At 47.7% G+C, this 15,351-nt stretch overlaps 1 protein-coding gene across 1 annotated transcript; it reads left to right on the forward strand.

The window, feature by feature from the left end:
* Positions 1-312: 312 nt before the first annotated feature.
* On the forward strand, positions 313-12,278 carry LOC144152434 (uncharacterized). Its single transcript, XM_077683703.1, has 3 exons — positions 313-844; positions 6,777-7,072; positions 11,896-12,278. Exons 1-3 carry the CDS (start codon positions 464-466, stop codon positions 12,080-12,082), a joined length of 864 nt encoding a protein of 287 aa, XP_077539829.1. The 5' UTR covers positions 313-463; the 3' UTR covers positions 12,083-12,278.
* Positions 12,279-15,351: the final 3,073 nt, after the last annotated feature.

The raw sequence follows: 15,351 nt of genomic DNA on the forward strand, positions 1-15,351 counted from the left end.
GCGCCTCGATAGGGCAGCGCATAGCAGCGGAAGCTGCTGCGTTTACCCGTCCGCCGCCTATGTGGAACGCCGCCGCCGCGTTCCACCAGCTGAGCTCGTCGCAACGCAAGCGTCGGGCGTACACGCCACGGAGCAGGACCAATGCGGTCACACTTTGCCTAAGCGACCTGCCAGCAGGACGTCGCTCGCCAAGCACTCCCACAATACTATTGCCGCCCCGCAATTTAATGCTCCTTTCACTGTAGCGTACTGTGACTTCACCAAACGATTCGCTGACAACCCGTTCGGTTTCAATATGGGGTTTCAATCCGATTTACGCAATGCTCCGGCATGGGTAATCCACTGTCTGGTGGTGCCATACCGACGAAATATAAATAGCCACGTGCAAGTTCATATCGATACACAATACACATTGAAATGGTCCTGTGACGGCGCATTTCACTTTTGTGTTTTACCGATTCCTATGAAAGAAGGATCAACCGCATTTTTTTTTTACTTTGTGAGTGGCTGCGATGTTACACTTCAAAATTCAACCCTTACCAGACGAAGCCTTGACTACTGGCTGAGTATGTTTGCGGGGCTAAAGGAATCGTGGACTTCCAAAAAGTACGATCCCCTAAGCCGCAGTATTTCTTTTCTTTTGCTCCGCGGTGACCGGCAGCTGAAGAACCTGCGGGTGCTGGTCGGCCACGCGGACAACGAGCGAGGCCGCCTCATTCAGATCATCAGCCGCCAGTACTTGCAAAGCAGCGAGAGCAGCGGCACCCCCTACCTGACCGCGGTGCTGGCGGGCATCGGCGTGAACAAGGCCAGCATCGGACCCATGATCGAGTTTTACCAACAGGTGAGACGCTTTATCGAAAACTGCGCCATGTTTCATCTTTGACTTTATTCTGAAATGGACCCTGAAACAGTTTCGATAAGCGTTTTCACTCTTTACTTCGCGTCTGGAACCACTGCGAAAGCTATAGTTATCGCCAGCACGGAGCGGCACTGCATGATTTTCTCGTTGCAACAGATACGCCTTCCATTTCTTCTTTGTTTTTGTGGTTTTGTTTTTAAAGTTGCTATCGAAAAGCGTTCATTGCTGAAACTGAAGGAAAACCGGCCAAAAGCCGCTACATGGCCTCAGTGACGTAATTCAATGGTCGAAGAAAGTCAAGACCGGGAAAGGGGGAAAAATCTTTAGAGCGAGTTTACAAGCTGTCTAATGGGCATAGATCAGTAATCTTTGGCTGAAGTACTTTGCAACCACCTAATCTAAGTACTGGGTGTGTTGGGTGACTACGTTCTGCAAGCATTTAAGATTTCAAAAAATGTTGAAAAAAGTGCTGCGGGGTTCCTTTAATTTTATGTCATAGGAGCGTTGTGTAGAATAGCGTGGGAAGGCACAGCGAGGTCGTGTTTTGCACTGGACAGCCATTTATGATTTCCTTCAAAGAGCCCAATTTTCGCCCGATCGAATGCTTTCACATTGAATTTTTTCCCCTAGAACCGTGGAAAATTTGATTTCACTGCCCTCTGACATTTTGCATTCAAATAGTGTTCTTGAAAACTTAGATCGTCTCCTTCTTTCTTAACTGTTATGTTTCTGCTTTGTTGCCTCCTGTTTTGTACAATTATGTCTGATGTACCCGCTCCCAGGCTGCTTGGGCCAGTGCATTGGCGTGCAGCATTGTGAAATAAATAAATAAATAAATAAATAAATAAATAAATAAATAAATAAATAAATAAATAAATAAATAAATAAATAAATAAATAAATAAATAAATAAATAAATAAATAAATAAATAAATAAATAAATAAATAAATAAATAAATAAATAAATAAATAAATAAATAAATAAATAAATAAATAAATAAATAAATAAATAAATAAATAAATAAATAAATAAATAAATAAATAAATAAATAAATAAATAAATAAATAAATAAATAAATAAATAAATAAATAAATAAATAAATAAATAAATAAATAAATAAATAAATAAATAAATAAATAAATAAATAAATAAATAAATAAATAAATAAATAAATAAATAAATAAATAAATAAATAAATAAATAAATAAATAAATAAATAAATAAATAAATAAATAAATAAATAAATAAATAAATAAATAAATAAATAAACGAAAAAGTAAGTAAATAAATAAATAAATAAATAAATAAATAAATAAATAAAGTACCGTGGGCACGGAACGTAAGCGTGACTGGTCTTTTTCACCGGCTGCAACGCGCGTAGACACCACCCCGGCTGGAAGCTAATATTTGCGGCCTTAAGTTTATTGATAGACCGCCGTCACAAGCGTTTGAGAAGAGCAGGCAGCGTGCCGGTATATACCTGTTACGTCCTATGTATTCGTAAGGCGTGATTTGCTTCCACCGATATCGTTGTCGGCTTGCGGAAGCGAATTCCCCTCGATGCAGACCTTAGAGGTCATGCATTTTCGTCAAGCTTAGCCCTGTGCGACTCGCGGTGTGTACGTATAGCCATGGACGAATGATATGCCCACAAGCAAATAAGAACCAGAACACGCACAAACCAAGAATAACTGTTCGTGGAGGTCTGTTCGTGGAGGTCTAACAAATAATTTGAGTTCATTTTCACGACCTCTCACGACTCACGTCGAGCCATCCTCGGTCCCAGCGAAACAGGACGAATGGACAAGTAGAAAAATTGGCCGCCTATCTGCTCCGCGTATCTGCTCCTTTCGTTGCAAATGTCGACAAAAGACGATAGTCTTGGTCGACATTTGCCAAGTAAATTCCTCCATTTCCTTTCCTGCTCATCTCTCATGCTGTTCCGTTTCCGTCGCGCTTCTCCCAAGGTAACACACTAGAGGTTCGCTCAAGTCTATTCAAATTTACCGCATTCCACTGCTACAGTACAGGTTTCTGGATACCAGCGCTGCAGTACGGCAGAGACCAGACCAAAATTTCTGCAGACCAAAATTTCTGGGTTTCAGTAGCCCAAGAAAGGCTATCGTCTTTAGTAAAGACAAACGGGGCAATGCCCACACTCAAAGTGCCAAGCCGCGAGACGTGGCCGCTAGCATCAGCGGTGCGGGCAACGTTGGTTGCTGGGAAACGTCAACAACGCCGCTCATGTCGGCTGTGGCAACACGCGACAGTGGTCCGCTTTTTAAAGCGAAGCTTTCTATGCCTCACTGATGGCGTTAGATGTCACGCCAAAAGGCTGCGCAGGAAAGCAAACTTTGCCCACTGGGTTTCACAGAATGATGATGATAAGCGAAGGTGCATCGATCGCCTCCACGAAAAATTCGGTTGATGCCTCTTTCATGGGAATCGGTAAAACACGAAAGTGAAGTGTGCCTTCACAGGAGCATTTATTGAGCATCCATACGAATAACTTGCACATCGCTATTTATATTACGTCGGTATGGACCCGTTATACATATCAACGTTAGACACTGGATTGCACGCGCCGGAACATTGCGTAAATCCGACTGAAACCACAGCCCCTTGAAAACCGTGCGAACGAAACAGAACCAAAACCGAAACCAAAAGCAGTAGATAATGGAGGGTGCCTCGATTCCCCCGCGTCCCGCGTACTCGAAGATGCTGACATCAAGGCTGCAACCGTCGGCGCTCAGCATCATGATGAACTACTTCGCTTCACCTCTCCTGGACGGCAGGACAATTTGAATGCGGAAGAAGGTGGTGGGAAAGATATAGGGCGCATTCGTATACCTATTTGCCCTTCAATTGATAGCCCAATTGGCATAGCGTTTCGTACCTGCAGTTGCGGCGAGAGAGGTCGTGACTCGAATCCGTGCGGAGCCGCCCCGATTGAAATTTTTCTGGCGACGTCATTTCCGTGACGGATATGACGCCAGTGAGATCTTGTGTACCCGGGCACAGAACACCTTCGTGTCAAAAAGAAAAAAAAACGGTTCCGGTGGTCGGAATAGAGCCTAGGTCCCTCGCGTTTTGAGACTGTAGTTATCCGACTGCGCCATTCCGATATGGTCGCAGCAGATAGAATGAACGGGAGTACGTTTTTTTTTTTTGCGTTTTAACTATCTTTTTCTTAAGAAAGGGGCTTTGATGTTTTTTAATACGTAGTCATTCGTAGGTTAATCGCTTCAGAAATCTGTCGGTGCGAGCGTCCGTAACATGTGTTGCGATGCGTTCCACAGGTACAAATAGGGCATACTGGGTATTCAATAAATTTTCCAAGGGCATTTCATTTAAATAGGCCTTTTATTTAAAGAAAGCTTCCAGGCCCACTGGACTGGGGTCTCCAAGCTAAAAATACGTAGAGATGCGCGGAGATGATCTCTTGGATGGAATGCTTACGCACTATGTGGCAGTTCCCAGTCGACAACTTGTAAAATTTTTTTCTCAATACAATGACCCACACAGGGTTAACCGGATCTCGCCGGTTTGAACCACCCGAACGTATGGCGTCACTCGAGCTGAAGGGTAAACGATCGTCCTGCTCATCTTTTCTGTGAAGTGCAGAGCACTTTATAGGCTATCCTTGTCGTTTTAGCTCGCTAACGGTCAATGCGACTGTCGGAATCGGGCGGCGCAGCGAGATAACTGACCCGAGTAGAGGCTTCTGTACCTGGGTCAGGGAGTCACACTGAGGCGCGTGGTTTATATTGTCATAACCGTTGAAACCTCGTGCACCCCCGGCGCTTCTCATACATCTCCCGCTTATTTATCCCAAAGAAAACTGCACGCACGTAAAATCTGTGCATATAACCGGCAGCCCCTGCGTTCATTTAGTTAGGAACGCTCCTTAGGTTGGTTTTTACCATATAGTTTCGAGCTAATATATACTAGAGGGAAATCTTGCGTCACTGTCTAGGGGAACCGCGCTTCGGCGAGCGTTCCGTCATGTACCGGGCAGGCGCGTTCCACTTGTCCTTGGCATGGCTCATGAATAGGCTGCATAAACTGCGTTAGAACGGTGGTTTGGGCTAGTTGGTGCATACTGAAATTCAAAACAGCGCAAAAAGATGGGACAAGGAAACGACTCTCTCCTTTTTTTATCGTGTTTCCTTCTGGCCTTCCTTTCTTTGGTATATGTATTTCGTAAACCGCTCAATAAACCAACCAGTTGCTAGTCAGCGCCTTGTGTCGTCGTTTCCTTGTCCCGTCTTTTTGCGCTGTTTTGAATTTCAATAGGCTGAAAAGTCGGCTCTGGCTGCTGAAAAGCAACAATATAACTGTAGAGGGTTCATCAAATTCATTTTGTTATTATAAAATTGAACCTCCAAAAAGATTAATTTGTCACTGATGATGTAGAAGCTTCATGCACGATGAAAAATACAAAAAATTGTTACCCTTTTTTTGTTCATATTGGTTTCGAGACAAAAAAGAAGCCATATGGCTTAGCTAAGGCAAGTAGGCGAGGAACGTCGATAGCGGCAATGGCGCCGCCCACGGCGGCCCGCGACTGCAGCGACAGATTTCCCTCTAGTATATATTAGTATGAAACTCTATGGCTTTTACTAAGCAAAAAAAAGCGGCCCTGCAAGAAAAAAAAATGGCGCGTTGGAATGACGCAGAAAGGCTCCAGCCATGCAAGAAAAAATTACGCGTTCGAAATGACGGTAAACAGCTCCAGCATACGAAATTAAAGCAACCGCAATAAGAATATAACTCCCACTGGCACAGTTTCAGGCAGGGGGCACGCGAGCACTGCGAAGGCGGGAAATTTTGAAATGCCGAAGTGAGCGGATAACGGCGCTGCAGCCCATTATGGCGAATCGCTGCTCTGCACTTCCGACAGCTTTCCCATCGAGTGGAATGGCTTTATTTTTGTTTTGATTTTACTAAACAGCTCTTGGACGATATTTTTTATTTCTTTTCGTATACCCAACGTGTATCGTAAATAAAAGAGCGCTATAATTCTCGGATATCTGCAATGGTTTGCCTTTCGCTTATGTGCTTACGACGAGGCCAGGCATACCATCGCAATACAACAGAAAGAATTCGTTCAAGGTCTACTACGCAAATGTACGCCTAGCGCTATCGTCCCAGCGCAGATCTTACTTTTGTAGCGCAAGCTACGCTGGCTGAGGTTGAGCAGTTTCGCGTGGGCCGTGAAGGGCCGTACTGCGCAAGCGCGAAGAGCATGAGATTGGATTGGATTTGGATTGGCTTGGCTTGGCTTGTATTGGGTTGGATTTGGATTGGATTGGATTAAATTGAATTGTATTGGAAATCCAATCCAATTGTAGCACGGGTGTGTAGAGAATTGGGTCTCCACATTCGCCAGTCTGCGCATTCCCGAGGAGTGACGTCATACCCGCGGAAGACGCACTGGCGCCGGCTCGTGCCCAGCTGTCGGCTCCGTTGCGCAGTAGCCAAATCTGTCGCTGCGCCGGAGCCGCTTGGTAGCCGTTTCGCGTGGCTCCTGGAGATCCGTGCTGCTCATGAACTGGACTGGACTGGATTGGATTTGATTGGAAATCGTTTTAGCAGCAGTAAGCATGATAATCAGCTAATCCTAGACAACCAGGAAGCCTACTAACCAGATGAACCTTAGCTCACGCTACGTATATCATGGCATAGCCGAGCTAAGCCACTGCTAATTTTTTGCTCTAATAGCATGTTGTGTCTCGTCATATAGCACCTCGCACATTTACTCCCGCTTATCGGTCATTCTGGAGTGCCGTGGGGAGGTCCACTTGTGGCGGTTTCCTGGAGTATAGCCGGTGGTGGTACAGGCACCGGTATCCTTCTTTGTACTCATTTAAAACTTCGGATGAGCGCATCAATTTACGTTGGGTTCCGACAGCGCTATCGGCACCTGGGAAACATCGGCAAGTGGCGCCCGTACAGCATGGACATCCTCGTGGACATGCTGATGGTCTGCCCTCAGCGCTACTTCGTCGACGACCTCCTGCATTCCAAGGGCAGCGGCAATCGTGTGTACCGCTACCTGCTCAGCGGAGAAGAAATCGGCATACGCGTGCCCAGCACAAAACAACTGGAGTTCCTCTTCGGCAAACACCTCACGCGCCCCGGTGAAGAAGCGGCTCAGAAGCTCAGTCGAAGAATGATCCAACTGTGGACGGACTTCGCCAAAAACAGGTTTGTTCTTAGGCACACGTGTTGGCAGTTTTGCAAAAGGTAAAGATTTCTCTGCGATAAGCAAAAAAAAATGCTTGTTGTTTTCCGGGTTTTTTGGCGCTGTTGCTACCAATCGCTAGAGGGCCTCTCATCAGTTCTTGAAAAATTTATCTTATGGGGGTTTAGTACACCCAGAAGCTACACGTGGGCTATGGGGCGCACTCAGTGGCTAAGGCGTTGCGCTGCTGAGCACGAGGTCGCGGGTTCGATTCCCGGCCGCGGTGGCCTCTTTTCTGATGGAGGCGAAAAGCAAAAACGCCCGTGTGTACGAGATTTCGGCGCACGTTAGAGATCCCCAGGTGGTCAAAATTAATCCGGAGCCCTCCACTACGGCGCGCCTCATCGCCTGCGTTGCGTCGGTGTGTTAAACCCTACAATCAATCAATCAATATGGGGCGCATCCCAGTGGAGAGATCCAGATTGGTTTGGACTACTTGGGCACACGGGCGTTTTCACTTTTCGCCTCCGTCTGAAAAATAGCCCCACTGCGACCGGGATCCCACCCGAGACCTTCTCAATGTCTTCACAGAAATTCGTGATGTCAAAAAAAAAAAAAAAAATACTTGTCGACGCGTAAATGTGGGCTAGTTGGTTCGAACTGTGAAATATGATTAAGTAGTGCGGTAAGGACGAGACAAAAGTAGAGACCACACAGGACTAGCGCTAGTCCTGTGTGGTCTCTACTTTTGTCTCGTCCTTAACGCGCTACTTAATCACGTTTAACAGTGATGTGAAATAGTGAGTTATATTAAACGGGGTGATTATGACGGCGAAAATTGGCCTCACAGCCGGGCGCTGCAATCGCACTTAGAAGCGTCGCGGTAACCCCGCTGTCACGAGCAGAGAGGAATTACCCTGGTATATTCCTTCGCACAGCAGGCACGCTCTTGGTCAAAAGTTATTCCGGAACGAACTTAAAACAGAAGCCTAAGCCTTGGGTGTAACCAAAGCATTTTCCGCAATACATTCGGCAAGTATAAAACAAGGAGACGGTAAGAAAAGGAAGGCTCTGCTCAGCCTCCCGGGTCACGGAGGTCGCGGGTTTGCGCATTTACGAAGGCTGTATTCATGCAGAGAGGTACGTTGTATATATGCGGAGGAGCTGGTCAACGCACACTCCCACCGCTCATGGGAGGGCGTGGGAACGGGGTTAGGTTTGCGGGGACTGGCAACTAATGTAGCCAGCTGGGTGTTGCTGTGTACGCAGTTGTATGCGAAGGGGGTGTAGAGGGTTGGGTATATGAGGGTAGCGGGACTGTGGGCAGCTCCACTTTCAAGGCGTCTTCAGTTAGGCGCTTCATGAGGCTCAAGGACGGTAAGAGAGTGAAATGCCGGCGAGTGTGCAATAGTGGCGCTGTTTCTGGGTTCGGTCGGAGTGAGGTTAAAACATTTTTATAGAATGTTTCTGTGGCACTATGAAAATGACAGCTTCTGGTTAAAATCCGCTGCTGCCCTTTGGCGTTTTCAAATGACGGTTTAAAGGGACTAAATGTCATGCACAGTCTACGTGGTGCTTGCAGCGTTATTGCTGCAATTGAAAGAAACATGCCCTCCAATACTAGCGGCGTGCTATCTGAGCCTCATGCAGTACCGATGATTTCAAGTGTAGAAACAGGAAGTAGGAAACAATTTTTCCGAGCAAGCGTTTCAGTTAAAGGTTTGCAGTTTTCTCAGATCACTCTTGTGAAAAGCTGTTGGTGTTCGTTGATGTCGCTAGTCCTGCCCAGGATGACGTAACCAGCTCTTTCAGATAGCAACCCACCAGCTCCGAAGCGCAGCCTTCTAATAGTTCAATACACCAAATCTCTTTCATAACATTTGCGCCTGAACTGACATCTGAAGAATTGCGCCTCTGAGCACGAGGTCGCGGGTTCGATTCCCGGCCGCGGCGGCCGCTTTTCTGATGGAGGCGAGAAGCAAAAAACGCTCGTGTGTACGAGATTTCGGCGCACGTTAAAGATCTCCAGGTGGTCAAAATAAATCCGGAGCCCTCCACTACGGCGCGCCTCATCGCCTGCGTTGCGTCGGCGCGTTAAACCCTACAATCAATCAATCAAGAATTGCGCCTGGACACGGTATTCCCTCATGGTATGCGTCTCAACTCAAAACCAAGAAGATTGCGATTCCGGAAAGGTGGCAGCTTGAAGTAGACAACGAACGCTCGGAGTAGGTCGCCTATTCGCTCCAAGTTAAAGCGACATTATCGTAAATGGCATTGAATGGAGTAATGACATCGAAGTCCCAACAGAGGATGATTTTTCAAGACAGTGTGTGCGTTTGGTAGCAGTGGGAGCGTACCTGGCACGCGTTCGGAACTAAAAAAGCTCTTACCACCGTAAATGCAACTGACTGCCCGTGTCGAGATTTGTTTTCGTATAAATGACCCCACCACTTATTTATTTCCGTAGTCCGCAAACTGCAGCGCTACCTTTCGTATTTATCGCATTATACGCGCAAATGTAGTGCAAAATACCATTCAACTGAGATCGGAATCGCAGATTATAGCGTTAGAAGGCTCCTGACTCCCTTCACATGCATTGCGTTTTAGGGCGTCCAAGGTCTAGATGCGCTATAACCAAGGAAATCACTGGCAAAAGTATAGGATTCATCGTTGTAATTTGTCAGTTTTTATGACTACAATAACCTCCTCCCCTACATTCCCTTCATGTTCTTTTCCTGTTCTTTTTAAATCACCTCCTCGTGTTAATTGAGCCCCTAATTAGGAACTACAGATACAAGGAGTTTTATTTTCTTCTACTTTGACAAATGGACACTGGTGCGCTTCCATCTTGCCACACCAGCCGTAATGCGCCTTCAAGAACTACGCCGGACAATCCCTCCCCTCAGGGGAAGGCCAGTGTGTGTGTGTGTTGCTCCAACGGGCCCTCGAAAGACACCTGCATCCTCAGCGAAACTTGAACATTACTTATTCAGATGTACTACAACTAATTAGTGGCGTATTTTCCGATCCGATCTTCCATCCCCTACACACAGGGCACCCTCGCTGTGTTAAAGACATTAATTCATTCTCCTAGTTAGTCTGTTTGTGCATACGCTCCCCAAGGGCTTGCAAGGCGTGGATGAAATTCCGAAGAGCCGTCAATTCTTGCACCGTTAAGCCGCCAACCATTGGCTTCCTAGCCTACGTAGCACTTCACGCTTTCCATTTTTAGAGCGAAAGCTCTAATAATTCTAATAGACACTTCGAAAACGCCTCGTTCTTGGTAGTGTCATTCTGCCCACTGTGCTCAGCCAAGGTCAAACCAGAACCTGTTCCAGCTACGGAGTGAAATAAGTCGAACACGGATATATCGAACACGGATATATCGAATTTTCGGCTATATCGAACTCGTAAATTATCCCCTTGAAAATCCATCGGATATATCGAACGCCGCGCGAGCTGGAAGGTGCGCTTCGGCACTCGCTGCGCCCCGCGACCTTCGCCACCTACGCGGCACAGCGCCTCCGCCGACACCCGAAACGCTTGAAAAACGTGAGGGCTCGGGGGCTCGGACTGTGCTGTTGGGCGCCGGCGGCCTCCTGTTTTGTGAGTTTTGATCAGCGTGGGACGTCGAGCTGGGCAAGTCGGGGCGTCGCGCTTGCCTTCTTGTGGACAACTGCTCGGCCCACCACACCACTTGCGAGCTCAAAAACATCGGGCTGAAGTTTCTGCCGGCCAACACGACAGCGAAGCTGCAACCGCTCGACCAGGACATCATCAAGTCTTTCAAGGTGGGCTACAGGAGGCGACTCCTTGATAGGCTGCTGGTCAACCTCCGCATGGGCACCGAGCTGAAGGTTGACCTGCTTGGTGCCATTCAAATGCTGACGGGCGCCTGGCGAGACGTGAAGACGGACACAGCGGTCAACTGCTTCCGGAAGGCAGGCTTCGGGGCGGCGGAACTTGCGGAAACCGGTGAAGACAGCGACGAAGAGCGCCTAGACGACGCGTTTCGCGAGTTGTCGACACTCTTCCCGGCTGCCGTTCCACCCGAAGTGTCTGCGGACGATTTCGTGGAAGTGGACTGCAATGTTCAGGCTGTTGCGAGCCTCGCTGACGAGGACATTGTAGCTGCGGTCGCAGGGACCCAGGATTCCCAGGCCGACAGCTCAAGTGGCGACGAAGATCGTCCGAACGAGGCGGCGGCTACACGCGCGTATTCCGCCGCCGAAGTGGCGGCAGCGTTCGGCTTGATTCGCCGTTGTTGTGGTGACATGGAGGGAACCGGGCTGTCGCACGTGGACAGCCTCGATGAGATCGAGGCCAGCATCTTCAACTTCATTTGGAAGACGAAGAAGCAGGCCAAGAGAAGAGATTTTTTTTCACGGAAATAAAACATTCGGTTGCATCGTGTGTGCGGAATTAGTTGTCATTCTTGAATGCGCCGATTGTAGTGATCGTCCGCCACAGGTAAGGTCTCGGTGCCTTTATTTTTTTATATCGAATTTTTCATATATCGAACTAATTCGCGATCCCCTTCGAGTTCGATATATCCGTGTTCGACTGTATTCTCATTGATCGTTCGCTCAGAGTGGAGGCGGTGCAGGAAAGAGGATAGGGGGACTCAGTAAGGCCACGTGCCGTTCAGGAAAGAATTAAAAGGAGGTGCAGGCTGCATCCGAGGTCACTGCGCATGCATGCCGAGCAGCGTCTGTGTTTGGTCTTTCGGTGCAATTCTGTGCGTGTTCACTGCGCGCTCTGGGCGCGAAAGGAAAACTATCGCTCGACAAGCTCGGTTTACCCGTGTTAAACCACGGCAATTTTATTTCTTTCCACACCGCAGGCAACTCCCCGAGATTGAAAAGGAGGTTTACGACAACTACTCCTTCACCCTCTCCGATGTCACGGATGGCACCTCGCGAATCGACAAGTCCGGCCGGCTGGATATTAGGAAGGAATACTGCGACTTCCTCAAGCCTCATTACATGGGAAGCCGTACAGCTGCATTGTTATCTAAGGTGGACGTCTAGACGCTCACTGCGACTGAACCCGTCGGGGCGACTACATAGATTTCATCAATGAAACCTTCTTTTTGCTATTGAAGGCATTCACAAATTCACAATTTTGTGCTATTTTTTCAAACACGATAGACGGTGAAGTGCAGTGAATAGCGTGGCGACGGGCATTGGGGATGCATAAAAGCTTAAATTTATAATAGGAGGACCGAAGGAGTACGATTTGCTTTTACAGCGTTCAGAATATTTAATGAAGTCTACGGATTGGTATAACGGCTGGTTAGTTACAATCAAACAAGCAGTGAAACAGTTTTAAAGCGAAGTTTTTACGTCTGCCCCCAAAATTCTTTCGCGACCATTTGTGTCATCAGAAAACCCCCGTGAACAAATAAAGAAGTTAATGGCACCGCCAGGAATCGAACCTCGACCGAAAAGAGAAATGGAGAGAGAGCCCGTTGTCTTACCGATTCAGTTACGAGCCCACGAAGAGACGGGGGAGATAAACCGCACTCGAGCACATCTGCGGGTTTACCACTCGGCGTTCTCGCTGAATGCCACGTGATAGCGTCACGGGACCCTTCGCGCCGCTGTGTGCTCTGCTGAAGACACGTGTAGCGGCCGTGTGCGCGCCTTGGTCATGCGGGAGAAGTTATAAAAAAATAAAGGAAGCTCACACCAACGAATGACATCTCACTTTTCCTCCGGCTCTGGCGCCGCCGACGGAGGCGACGAAATCGGCGGCAGAGACGGAGAAGTGAGATCGTCTAACACCGGGTTTGAGCTTCCTTTAACTTTATAAAAAATAGTTTCCACTCGTGTGCTTCACCAATGCAACTCAAACAACCATCGCTAATGAATCATCCATTGATTTAACCTTAGCAAAAATATTTCTTTGTAGTAATAAAGGGTGTGGTTCAGTGCATTTCGCTTGTCTCTGGCTTCTCTCTTTGTAGAGCCACGTGTGTGAATTCAAGTGACGTCGAATGGGTAATCGTTGTGGGTGTCGCTTACAGCTTCGCTTTCCAACCACCTTGGCAGGGTAGTATGGCGCGCACTTTTTTCTGTAACTGAAGCATTCTCGAATTGGATTCTGCAACCAGTCAGCATTTGCAACCAGTGGTACCATCTCGTCCAGATTTGAAGCGCCCACAAAGTTTGCCACGAGTTAGGTAAAATTGACAGTTGGGCTAGTTGGTTTTGATTCATCGTAAGTAGCGCTAGATACGGGACACAGAAGAGAAGACACACACGACGGGTTAGGTTAGGTTAGGTTAGGTTAGGTTAGGTTAGGACAAGAGTTAGGTTTCGATCAAAGTTTCTCCATTAGAACAAACGTTGACGTTGTCTTTATACCTCGACTAAGTTGTACATGATTTTGTGTTGCCATGACCCTTATTGAATTCTATTCCAGACGTGCAAAGCGCGAAATTTCGACGATAGACGATCGAGGACAATAAGTACAAGTGCAGCTGCCAACTAAGGCTATGTTCACACTACCGACGCCAAAGCCATATCGTGATATATGGACGTAATAAACGGCGTATTACGAAGTCCGGTTGGCTGAGACATGAAATGACGCCATTCTTTAAAGTTGTTACAACTGTTGCGGCAACAGTCTGAACCCGGCCTAAGATTTATTGATAAAATAAACACACATATTGGTAAGACATTGGTCACCGGAGATATTGGTAAGATAAACACTCGCATATGAAGAAACGGTGCGCAGTAAATACGCCCGCACCTTGCGCACTTTTTCTTCTTTTCCTTTCCTTTTCGTCTTCCTCTTCTTGTCTCCTCTTTTTCTTTTCTTGGTAATGTTCTTTCTCGTTTTCTTTTTCCTTTCCTTCTTTCTTTCCCTTTCTTTTTTTGTTTGTATATTAGGGCGCGAGCTATGCCAGAGATATTTCTGTTCACGCGGAAGTTGGTTTAGTGCGCTGTAACCTCTAGTTTTTTACCGATGTGCGCGCGGTTTCTGCATATGAATGCATGTTTTTTTTTTTATCTACAAATCTGACTTGGAAGCAGTGCTGTCTCTGTCGTCGTCCTTCGTCGCTCGTCTTAGTGTCACTAACTCGTCCGAAATTCGCGCTTTACGCGTCTGGTCCTAGCAACGGCAGCGTGTGCAGCTACGACCGTTACATGTGTTGGAAATGACGGTGCCTACGGCGGCACCACTGAAATTTCTCCGGAGTGATTTTATATAGCAACGGCAGCGTATGTGGCGACACGCGCAGCTCGGACATCGCGTATAACGTTATGCTCATAGGAGGGGTAGGAACACACATCTCGAGAAGGCTGAAGACACAGTGGTAGTGTTGGAATGGGACTCTGTGGTGGTCTCAAGACAACCAACTGGATGTGTGTCCCCGAACAGGTAGGCGATCCGAATGTACGTCGCATATTTCTTGTCGACTTCAACTTAAGCGGGAGGCTCTTCAGTTAGAGTGGTTTTTGGCACGGAGAATGGGCCGGACAAGGGAGGGGAGGGGTAGCATAGGGAGCCTACATAAGCCGCGCCTTCGTCGTTTAGGGTGGCGACAGCAGAGTCCAAGGTTTCCTAACGGTGGCTGCGGCGGCCGCCAAACTTGACGGGCCGCCATATTGGTCCCCCCAGTGCCCGCCCGACCCAGGGAGCCGGCATGCGCCGCGCCTATGGAGGCGCGGAATGGGCTATCTCTAGAACGACCTGCTTCGAAACGATAGTGCGTGGTTATCGCCAAGCAGCTTTCCAAAAACTTCCTGCTGCTGGGAACAGTTGAGATCGTGGGATCATTCGTTAATTGCGGCATTCACGTCCTTGGTAAAGGCTTGCCAATGCCTCCTTTGGAGGCCCTAGCTGTACGTAGAAGCGCGCGAATACGCGATTTTTTGTGCGTGGAGCTCGATGTGGCGCATAGCCGGTGTATCTTGTTTTTCACATGCAGAATCGTGCTACGGTGCAATTATTTTTCGCAGGTCAGTTCGGTGGCAAGCCCGAAATATATCTCAGAATTATCTGCTAATACATAAGCATTCTTCCGACGCTTGTTGCACGAACGTTTCATTTCCTTGGTGGCATTGAAGGAACACGTCTCTTTTAGGGGCGAAGCCCCTTAATGGCTCGGGCTGTGGCCGTCTCATGTCGTCGTCGATGTAGTCATGGCACTAAAACACCGGGACCCTTGTTTACGCCTTAGGGTAAAGCGTAACGCGTACTAGGAAAACACACCAGGTCACTCGTTTTCCAATGCCTCGCGCTAGAACGCGCTGCGCTTCAAAGCTGTATCCTTCTACCCCCAACGGTT

Source organism: Haemaphysalis longicornis, unplaced genomic scaffold (genome assembly GCF_048455015.1).
Source record: "Haemaphysalis longicornis isolate Haplotype H1 unplaced genomic scaffold, Haemaphysalis longicornis Haplotype H1 scaffold_9, whole genome shotgun sequence".
Taxonomy (NCBI): Eukaryota; Metazoa; Arthropoda; class Arachnida; order Ixodida; family Ixodidae; genus Haemaphysalis; species Haemaphysalis longicornis.

Bases quoted from the DNA above. Each gene is read 5' to 3' on its own strand.
- LOC144152434 (XM_077683703.1), top strand. From the start codon at position 464: ATGAAAGAAGGATCAACCGCATTTTTTTTTTACTTTGTGAGTGGCTGC. The intron at 845-6,776 runs GTGAGACGCTTT...GGGTTCCGACAG, and splicing joins TGATCGAGTTTTACCAACAG to CGCTATCGGCACCTGGGAAA. The intron at 7,073-11,895 runs GTTTGTTCTTAG...TCCACACCGCAG, and splicing joins ACGGACTTCGCCAAAAACAG to GCAACTCCCCGAGATTGAAA.